General features: G+C 41.7%; 1 protein-coding gene across 1 annotated transcript; it reads right to left on the reverse strand.

Annotated features, from left to right (window-relative positions):
- Nucleotides 1-6,292: 6,292 nt before the first annotated feature.
- Nucleotides 6,293-9,720, reverse strand: LOC133021075 (acylphosphatase-2-like). The gene is made up of 4 exons (XM_061087842.1): nucleotides 9,657-9,720; nucleotides 9,301-9,317; nucleotides 8,754-8,863; nucleotides 6,293-6,407 (listed from the first exon to the last, which is right to left on the reverse strand). The coding sequence occupies exons 1-4, from the start codon at nucleotides 9,718-9,720 to the stop codon at nucleotides 6,293-6,295; spliced, it is 306 nt and encodes a 101-aa protein (XP_060943825.1).
- Nucleotides 9,721-11,638: the final 1,918 nt, after the last annotated feature.

Below are 11,638 nucleotides of genomic sequence, written 5' to 3' on the forward strand. Positions count from 1 at the left end.
AGTATCACTGAGATCACCGCCTCTTTCCAAGAGGGGGGCACTTTACCCTCTGTCAAAGTTACATTAAAGGAGTTCAGAAGAAGTGGAGACAATTCCTCTTTAAATGTTTTATACCACTCGCCCGGATAGCCATCACTGCCTGGTGATTTGTTCAATTTTAATCTGCTAATAGCACTGTCTAATTCCTTTTTAGTAATAGCAGAGTTTAATTTTCTATTTTGATCTTCTCCAATAGCCGGTAAGTCCAATGAATTGAGAAGTTCTTTCATCTCGTGTTTTTCTTTTGCTGGGGGCTGAGAGTACAGGTTTTCATAGTATTCTTTGAAGACCTTTTCTATTTCCTCCGGTTTAAATAAAATTTCTTTTGTTAAGGGGTCTCTGATCTTGTGTATCGTATTAGCAGCTTGCTGCACCTTAAGGCGTCTAGCCAAGTATTTAGCCGCTTTGGGGCCCGATTCATAATATGTTTGTTTAGTAAATCTCAGTTTTTTCTCAATCTCATTATTTAAACTGTCGTCTATCTGCCGTCTTGTAATGTTTATTTGATGCAGAAGGGCTCCACCCTCATGGTTTTTATGTTTCTGTTCCAGTATTCTTAATTGTTTAATCAAATTTTTATATTCTTCCTCTCTAATTTTCTTTTGGTATGCTGCCCTTGATATCAATCTCCCTCTCATAACCGCTTTAACCGTATCCCAAAGAATGGTATCATCAACAGGGCTGTCTATATTTTCTTCTATGCAGTTTTTAATTTCTTTTTTAATTCCCTCTTTTGTGTCCCGATTATTAACATACCTGCATTTAGTTTCCAGAGTGAATTTTTCTTCCTTGCCTCCAATTTGATGTTAAGATAGACTATACTATGGTCAGACAGATCAGCTATCCCAATACTACAATCTTGTATTCTATGTCTGTCTGCTGTATTCATAAAAAAGTAATCTATTCGAGAGTAAACGGAATGAGGAGCAGAATAATGCGTGTAGTCCTTCTCTAAGGGGTGGAGTTCCCTCCACACATCAAACATCCCCAGTTCAACTAGTGTGATATTGACAAGTTTTGATAATTGTGTCTTATTTCTTTTAGCATTGGTTGTATCAAGTTTAGGATTCAAGATCATATTAAAATCCCCTGCACAAATCAGGGTCCCTTCATTTTCCAAGACTATAATTTCAAACACTGATTTCAGAAAAGTTTTATCACTACCGGGTGGCACATAGACATTAACCAAAGTAACTATATTATTGTCAATTTTTCCTTTTACGATGACATATCTCCCCTCTTTGTCCCTTATTTCTTTAATGAATTCAAAGTTCACACAATTAGAGATTAATATGGCAACTCCTCTTTTGGGGCCATTCTTAAACGTACTATAAAAGGCATTTTTATATCCAAAAGACCCAAGCTTAGAATGCTCCTGCTGAGAGAGGTGAGTCTCTTGTAAATATATCAAGTGGATGTTTTCCCTCTTCATTTTGGTTATTACTTTTTTTCTTTTAATTGGATTATTTAAACCATTCACATTTAAGGACGCTATCCTCACATCACTAACGTGCATCACTTAAGGACAAATAAGAACATCAGTGGCCCCACTAACCGTGCCTGAACAGTGGCACAATACGAACTAAACAAATAAAACACTTCCAAAAGAAGGAGGGTCTTCTCGTCCTCCAGAATTCCGGTCCCGTTGGGGGGCCGAAGGGAAAGCCTCTCATTCGGAGAGGGCCCTAACTTAGTAATGCCATAATGGCCTATGGTACAGGCTTTCGTCATTCTAAGTGAGTCCAACGGATAAGAAAAAAAAAAAAAAAAAAAAAAAACTATGAGAGAAAAAGAATAAAAAATAGGGTAACACTCAGGTCCCGATAGTCTTAATTATACTTACATAGGGCAAACGTGCTGATCAATATTCAACCTTTTGTAGACGTAGTTTAAAACGGAACATTCCTACCGGACAGGTCATCATGTTTGTTGTCTTGATCCTACTTCAATCTCCAGATCTTCTGAATTCTTGTAGTTTATCCCTTGCGCGTGTCGTTGCCATGGTCGTTGCTGAAGCGGTGCTCCTCCGAGGTCCCTCTCTGCGCTGCCACTCCATCGCCGCGGAAAGCCGTGTCTCCAACCCGGTCTCCTCCGTGTCGCGAGCCGGTGTCGGTTCAATGAGTCCGCGTTTCATCAATTCCTCCTTCACTTCACTCGCGTCGTTGTAGGTTCGGGCTCCCGTGCTCCAGTGGACTCTCATCCTGGTGAATGGTGTCTGAAACCGGATGCCTTTTTCCTTCAGGACTCTTTTAGAAGCGTTGTATTCTTTCCTCTTTTGAACAACCTCTGTCGCATAATCGTGATCGAATGACAGAAGTTTGTTTCTCAGCTGTATTTTGGTTTTCCACGCGTCCCGTAAGACTCTCTCTTTGGTGGTGAATTCCAGGAAATTAACGATGATGGGTCTCGGCTGAGCGCCGGCTGCTGGCTTGGGTGCCAGCGATCGGTGCGCTCTTTGTATTTGGAGATTTAAGTCATCCGGCAGTTGCAGTTCACGCCTGAGCATGTCTTGCAAAAACTTAGCTGTCGATTCGCCCTCTTCTCCCTCTGGGACCCCATAGATGCGGAGATTGTTTCTCCTCGACCTCGACTCCAAATCAGTTAACTTGTCTTGCAGGGTTTTCCGTTCTTTCAAAGAGGTAATGAGAGCGTTGTTTGCCTCCAGTGCCCAAGATTCTAGCTTCTCCAGCCGCGTCTCTGCCTCGTTTAGCCTCCCGCTCTGCAGCTGCTGTTCAGTGCCAATTTTAGTGAACTCTTGGTTAATTCCTTTTTTGAAATCATCCAGGTCTCGTTTCACATCCCTCCTCAAATCTTCACAAAATGCGCGGAGTAAGGCTGTCATTTCTGTTTTTAAGTCCTTTATGTCCTTGCTAATGTTTGCCAGACCCGAGCGCACTCCAGCCTCGCTGTCGGCTAGTTCAGAGCAGGTAGTTTCATGGCAGCCATCTTCTTCCATCTCGAGGTCAGCTAGCGCGTTTTTAGCTTCGTCTTGCGCCTTAATTTCAGGCTGATTGATCGCAGTTTTCCTACCCTTAGAACCTCTCCCCCTTGACATTGCAGCAGAGATGATTTCTAGCTCTGAATATTCGAGTTTTCAGGGGTATTGCACCTGACTATCGGGAGCTCTGATACCGTGCGACCTATCCCTCCATGACGTCACCGCTCGACACGTTTACACCCTTAATGTCATCACATGTGTTTATGTGTGTCTTGATACTGTGTCATTCTTAGATTTAGTGTTAAATCTTCAGTTTTTTTCCACTGAAGTCAGTTTTCAGGGTGCGAGTGATGCTCTCGAGCCTTTTGCACCAGGTGAGTTTTCTCCTGAGATGCGGAGGCTGGAGTGAAACCTTTATTTACATCAGTGAAAAACGAGGGAATTTACTTTTACAGACAAAAACTCTGATTGAATCTGATTCACATGTTCTATAAAGACACATTTACTTTGTTTCGGCAGAAAAAGTGTAAATACAAACATCAGCCAGGAAACGACAGAAATCAATCTGGATGCAGCTAAAACTCAAGTTATTATGTCAACTTTTTAATTATGAATTATCACGTATTAATCTAATTGACGGGTGGTTGAGTTGAATCGGTCTGGTCAGGATCAGAGCTGAGTCCAGATGAAGAAACTATCACGTCCGAGGTCAAAGAGTTTAAAAAGTGCTTTGAACAGCCAAGTTCAAACAGCGTCTGCAAACACAGACGTTTGTGTTTTGTTATCAGATTGTTTATTTTAGAACAAATAAAAAATCTCAATCAAACTCGGACGCTATGAGAAACTCTTTGCTCGTCCCAGACGCTCGGACCCGTGAGGGTGGAGACGCGATATGGTTTAAATATTTGGACAACGTGCACTTTTATCGGACACGCTGACGTCCATCGTCAAACAACAGGACAAACAAAAGGAAACTACAGTCAAGTATCAACCCTCCATGAACTTTGCTGTTGGTCTGTGAGCCGGCGAGGCCTCAGTTTGACATTTGTTTTTTTTTAAACCATATTTGGAGGGAGCAGGGGGTGGAGCCTAACTGAGAGCACACAGACACTGCACGCCCACCTCCAACTCCCATCTGTACTCATTGGACGGTACTAGATGTCAATCTCACTATGAAAGGAGAGATTGCGACATAAAGTCCTTCGGAAAGTTTTTACAGAAATTTTTACCAACGTTATAAAATGAGAAGAAGAGTCATTTTCTTGCATATTTTTTAAAGGAACAACCAGTGGATCGCCCCCTGCTGGTCACTACACACAATACAGGTTCAAGCCCTTTCACTTTTTGGAGCAGGTGTCTCCAGCCATGTTACTACAGTCTATGATTGTGTCGACTGAAATGACCATGAAGACTTATCACACCTCTGGAGGTCGGACTGTTCCTAATAAACTGACAATGTTCAGCATGTGTACATAGATTTCAAGAGAATTAAAGGGACAGAGAGCTGCTGAGATTATTCTCCATCACCCCTCCTCCTCCTCCTCCTCCTCTTCCTCCACTCTCACACAAACACACAGTTTGCATGACAGTGATGAAGGGTCAGCTGTCTGTCCAGTGTGTGTGTGTGTGTGTTAGTGTTATGTAAGTATGTCATTACTTTAAGATCCCAACAACTAACACAGGGTTCATACACATTTTGACCAATGGATTTCCATGACTTTTCCATGACTTTTCCATGACTTTAAACCAAATTTCCATGACCGAACATTGCGTGAAATCTCGGTGTATACGCGAAAAAGTGACAAAATGTAGTATTCAAACTAACAATGAGAATTCCAAGGCATACAGCACACCTTAAATGACACAAACCAAAGTATGCCTGCTTATATTTTGAGCATATTTCTTTAAAAATGTATGAATTATTTAAAACTCAGCGTAAATGAACTAGGGATGGGCATTCGATTAAATTGTCTTATTCGATCGTCGGAAGAATTAAAGATCGATTTTTCGATTAATCATTCATATTTTTATATTAAAATTCACTATTTATAGCCTATATTAAAATGCAGTGAAAATAGAAAAAACAGCGTGTTTCCTCATTGAGATCTTTATAACAAGATTAACAACTCTTGTGGCAGTTAAACAGGATCCGTTCAATGTTACACTTGTAAATAAGCGCTGCTGTCCTCCTAAGCCACGCTGAGAGAGCAGCTAGCCGCTGAGAGCTAGCTCGATCTGACGGCTCTCGACCTCTCAGTCCGGTCGTTGTAACGCCCTCACTCCCGGAACCCCTCACCCAGACCCGGGTCTGTCCGGGTTACCCTCCGCGTGGACTGAGGGTCCGTGTGCGGACATGAAGCCGAGCAGCAGAGGCTTAGCTCCGGGCTGCTTCCTCCAGCTGCTAACAGACACGCTGTGTTGCGTTCAGGGCAACTCGGATATTCCGGCCTCCTGCCACATAGCGAACATGCAATAGTTTATCGATGAAAACATGTCATCAATGAAATTCTTAATGATCAATTAATCAATAGTCGAGTATTTATGCCCATCCCTAAAACGAACGACATGAAAATAAGAATATAACAACTTTTGGGAAATTATTTTTTTCCATGACTTTTCCAGGCCTGGAAAAACACATTTTAAAATTCCATGACTTTTCCAGGTTTTCCATGACCGTACGAACCCTGCTAACACCTCCGCCTCTCGTGTCCTGGTTGTGTGTGTGTGAGTAATGTCTCAAGGCGAGTTGGCATGACGACAAGGCATTCTTCTCCTCGGGGAGCTGGTCTCTGAGCGCACACACACACAAACACAAACACACACACATACACACCCTCTGTTCCTGCTGTGTCAGGGTTTTTCGTTGCCGTGGCAGCCGATCAGGAATTCCCTTGCTGTGATTTAATTGGATCAGATGGCAGGTGATCGAGTCACGTGACTTTGTGTAACGACACCTGTCGGTGGGTTGTGTTTGTTTACATCACACAGTGACTTCAGTCTGTAATCACATGTGGTTTATAGACACTGTGGCTTTAACAGCAGTGGATCTGACTGTTGACGCCTCTGATGCACAATAAACAATAAATTATTAACAAAGAGTAATTTATCTATGTATTTTAGAGGAGTTTATATTGATATAACAACAATCTATTCCCCCCATACATTCATTATAGGACAGAAACAAACAGCCTGAAACAACAGGTGAAGACAAATTAATTTGTAGAATTCAGAGGCGTAGACACGTATAATTATTACACACATGTTTTAACTGTGTTTCTCTCTTCAGGACTTCAGGGTGCATTTGGTTATGTGCGGTCAGAAGCGAGTGTTGAAGCCGGAGAGCTCCAGCTTGTCGATGGACCTCTGGTTGCTGAAGGAAGCTCTGGTGATGCGACTGGACGGACTTCCTTCTTTACTCAGCCACACCTTCCTTTGGACCAATCACAGGGAGAAGACAGAAGAAGAAAGATGACGACAAACGCTGCCATCTGGAGCTCATGACATCGTTAACAATCAGAATCACAACACATGCAAAAACAGAAACACAATTGCAGGTTGCGAAAGCGTCAAAAGAAATATTTCCAGAGGAAGCAACAGCTGGTTCGTGATTAAACACTGCGGCTGCTCAGGTAACGTCTAAACCACAGGAATCTCAAGTCTCGTCTTCATGAAGCTCCACAAGAAGTTTGAGGTATTTTAGAATCAAACAGACAGATATACGTCATGGGAAAAAAATGTAGACACAAAAAATAACACAACCAGTCAAGTGGGGATCAAGCCAACATCTGGACGACCAGGGGCATGATGGGAAAATACAAACACTGCTTCAGTTATATATAACCCCCCCAAAAATCTGAGTCTGAGCAGCAGCAGGAAGAGTTTCACCACCATCACTGTGTGTGTGTGTGTGTGTGTGTGTGGGGGGGGGGGTTGTGTGTGAATGTGTGTGTGTGTGTGTAGATTAGAGCAGATTGCAGAGGATCAGGGTCACATCCATCCCAGCCAGAAAGATAGAGCGAGCCAGAGAGGGAGGGAGAGAGAGAGAGAGAGAGAGAGAGAGAGAGAGAGAGAGAGTTTATTGAGAGTGTCCTACTTTTCATTTTTTTTTGGCTGCAACACTTCTACCTCTACAACTGACCCATTACTCTACTGTACGCACACGCGCACACACACACACACACACACACACACATACACATACACACAGCTTAGTGATAAGTCTCCAGCGGCTGATGTTGGTTTTTAATCTGCTTCTGTTTTTCCTCTAAAACAACAAACTTGTCGTGTTTTAAATTTCTGACCAAAACAAACAAAAACTAAAAAAGAAAAGTTTCTGCTCTTTGAAATTCAAGTGAAGCCAAATCATCATTCATCCAGTCTCTTCTCTCTCTTCTCTCTCTTCTCTCTCTTCTCTCTCTTCTTCTGCGTCCTTCAGTTTTATTTCTGAGCTGCTTGTCTCTGGGAAACTGTTTTTATTCTCAGAGGAGAAAAAGTAGAATCCTCCCACTCGTTCACCTTCCACCAGCTCTCTGTCTCTCTCTCTCTTTCCTTCCAACAACTTCTCACTTTCACTACTCTCCTTCCTCCCCCTCCCTCCCTCCCTCCCTCCCTCCCTCTCTCTCTCTTTGTCCACAGGAACAGCTGCCTCCTGTTTCCCAGGGCCGACAGGAAGTGAGGTCGTGATGAAAGTGGAGTCGACAGGAAGGACGCGAGAAGGAGCAAAGTAACACGGAAAGGATTCCTGATATAATGGAAGGAAATAGTTAGAGTTAGATAGTGTCAGTGTGTGAGTGAGTGAGTGAGGGTGTGTGTGTGTGTGTGTGTGTGTGTGTGTGTGTGTGTGTGTGTGTGTGTGTGTGTGTGTGTGTGTGTGTGTGTGTGTGTTTGTGTGAGAGTGTGTGTGTGTGTGAGGTAATAGAGCAGCAGATCCCTGGAGGCGGTTACGTCCTCTAAACGAAGCGTCCACACCCTGGTGATATCACTTCCTTCCAACAGAGATGTCAGAACACAATGAGCTTCAGTTCAATGATCGATTATTGTTTATTGATATGAGATCAGCCACAGCTGATGAACTTGGATTGAATCAGATCCAAGCGGAAAATATCTTTTCTCTCAAGTATCTGTGTTGAATAGAAGACGTGAGGATAAATATTCTGATGTAAATCTGACATCATGAGACGATTAAAGGAACAAGAAACAACGAAATGTATTTCTGATACGTATTATGATTATATTTTTACATCTGTGTCGAATCAGTTTTTATGTCAAATATCTGATTTCTAAAGTTTCACAGATTCAACCTTCTGACAACTGAGAAAAACCCTAAAATCGACCTCAACAGACACAAATTGTATTTAAATGACCACTTCACTTTATTCTCTAAAGTAATTAATGGGAAAACTACGACAACTCAAGCTTTATTATTATAATATAATAGTGATATACATGTCTTAAACTAGAATTTTGTGCGTAAGATTCACTTTTTACATGTGATAAATGATTATTCTTATTTTAAATTACATTTGCTTTCACTGGTTTACTCCTCTGTTGTATCTAAATGTGTTTCTGGGATTTATTTCGTAGGGAAACTGTAAGAAGGTAAATGGTGCCACCTAGTGGCTGACAAACAGTATCACCACAGCTGTTCAGTATTGATATCAGACTTTTAAACAACCTCAGAAACTCATCTCACTCCATTCTGGTGGACTTCACGTCCAGATGTTGTATTGTATAGTTGTGTATTGTTGTGTATTTTGGTGTAAAGGTCTGCACTCACATCTCCTCCACCAGGTCTGCAGGACCCTGGACTTGTCCCAACACCGTCCCACTGTGGGTGTTCTTCACCCAGCCGACCAGGCCCAGCCGCAGACCCTCCTGCTCTGTGTACTGAAGAGACAGAATTATTATTCAACTGGTTCAATAAAACTGAACTTGATACCAGAAACAAATCACTGAGAAACACCTCAAAACAAGAGGAACAGACCCGACTGATCTGATCTGTTCTGACCCACAGAGCTAAACTCTGATGTCAGCATATTTAAAGTTCCTATTCTGTTATTGATTAAACAAGTAAATTCAGAGCTGCAGACTCTTCAGAGAAAAGCATCAGAAAAACAATGATTTATATATTTTTTTTGGCATTTTTATACTGTCTAAGACAAATTATTTGAGGAATAAAGGGAAGTTTGGAGATGGGAACGATGCAGTTTGGCCCCTCAGGTCCTTTTTCACCTGAGGGGCCCCAAGTTCCCTTGAAACGACTGGAATCAAAACTGACGTGAACTGAAATGTGTGTTTGGGACAAAGATTCAGGAGAAACTCACCATTCTGAAACAGACTCCTGTGGAAACAACAAGAGACACAAGTAAAGACACAATAAATTCAAATATGTCATGAAGACAGGATGAATTCCCTTCAACACATTCAGAGGATTAATTTACTGTAATTAAACACAAGAGCTGTTTTGGTTTCCACTGGTTTAAATAAGCAGCTCACTGTGTTTTCAGGTGAGTTTGCAATAATTTTGCTGCAGAGCTGCAGTGAACGTGCATTGAAATCCTGCTGCACAGAGTCTGGTCCTAAAATAAGAAGCAACGGATCATCTTACAGCCTCGACTCAGACACAGCAGAGAAGCGAGGAAGAGGAGGAGGAAGAGGAGGAGGAGAGAAACATACAGACCCTGAACGTGACCGAAGATTTCAAAATCTACCGACGCCAGTTTCCTTCCTGCTGCTTCAGACATAATGAGAGAGAAACACAGGGAGAACAGAAGAGGGAGTGAAGGCCTCCGCTCTCTCTCTCTCTCTCCCTCCTCCTCAACCACATGCTCACCTGGGTCTGATGGTCCCTGTAGTCCAGGAGAACTACAGCTACACCGACACAGTAACTGACACAGAGGCACTGACACAAACTGACACAACACAGAAAATCACAGCAACCAAATGAAACTTCTCAGATGAAACTGCATAAACCTGTTTTATAATGTGATGTGTTTTTTATAAACTATATAATAATAAAACGTCTGAAGTGTCTCGTCCTCCAGGTTCTGGTTCTTCATGAAAACATCTGGACTGACTTCAGGTTCTTTAAGACGTAACTGAAGAAGGTTTCAGAACCTAAAGCACCAGATTCCTTCATACGACACAAACTATGAATAATAATAAGTAAACATGACGAGAGACTTTTTTAAAACCTGTACAGCGTTTGATTGTCCACTAGATGTCACTCACACTCAATAAATCCAGCAGGGGAGCCTCCACTGTAAATTACACACAGACACACACACACACACACACACACACACACACACACACACACACACACACACACACACACACACACACACGTAGAGAACACTGTATACTGTATATACCAAAACAAGAATTCATGAAGAATCAAAATAACAACTAAACTACATCATAAAAAAATAGTCAAAGGATGAAAGAAACATGATATCCGCTGAAATGTGTATATGTTATATGTATGTTTGTATACTGTGATATGTGTATGCATGTATGTGTACTGGTTGTATTGTATATGTATGTATGTGTACTGGTTGTATTGTATATGTATGTATGTGTACTGGTTGTATATTATATGTTTGTATGTGTACTGGTTGTATTGTATATGTATGTTTGTGTACTGGTTGTCATGAACAGTGTGAACAGGTACAGTATGATACATGTATGTACAGTATGTGTCCAGACCATCTAGGAACAGAGTGATTAGACCATAATGTTTCAGTTTAAGCCTTTTCAATACCACATAACACACTATAATCTCTACACACACACACACACACACACACACACACACACACACACACACACACACACACACACACACACACACACACATACACACACACACACACACACACACTTTACAATTAGGGCAAAACATACACAGACTGTAACACCCCCACCCACCCCAACACACACTCTAATATGTGTTCTAATCTGTGTGTGTGTGTCAAAACAAACACCAGAATCTAAAGAGGCTGTAAATCCAACACACTGCTCACATGTGTGTTCCTCACTGTGTCCATCTGCACAAAACACACAACACCACAGTGTTCTGGTGTTGTAGAAATTAAATATGAAACGTGATCGATGCTGATTTAAAGGTAAAACAATCACATTTGATAGTGTGTGACATAAAATAAAGTAAAAAGACAAAACTCAGAGACTCAGAGAAAATAATGACGCAGCTCAGTTAACGGTTCGTCGGTTTGAATCCTGAAGGACGCTGATCCTAACCGGAGCCAGAAGGTCAGAATGTACAGGAACATCAAGTACAGAGGCAGCATGCTTTAACAAACACACACACACCGACACAATCACACACACAAACACACAGACAAACAGACACAACCACACACACACACAAACACACACACACACACACAAACAGTACAGATACAGATACAGTGAGCATATATAATTTTATTTTTACCCAGAAAATAATATTTTAAATGAAATATTTAATGTTAATATTTTTGAATAATTAGAGGGAAAAAAGGTTGAAATACCAAGAGTTTATGTTCTGTTAAACACAGACTGTAAATGAAGATGGACGACATGACAGCTCCCAGTGAAGCCAAAACATCTCCATCGCCCCCTGGTGGCTGGCTGCAGTTTCGGTCATAAACCCTCCTCCTC

Source organism: Limanda limanda, chromosome 15 (genome assembly GCF_963576545.1).
Source record: "Limanda limanda chromosome 15, fLimLim1.1, whole genome shotgun sequence".
Classification (NCBI taxonomy): domain Eukaryota; kingdom Metazoa; phylum Chordata; class Actinopteri; order Pleuronectiformes; family Pleuronectidae; genus Limanda; species Limanda limanda.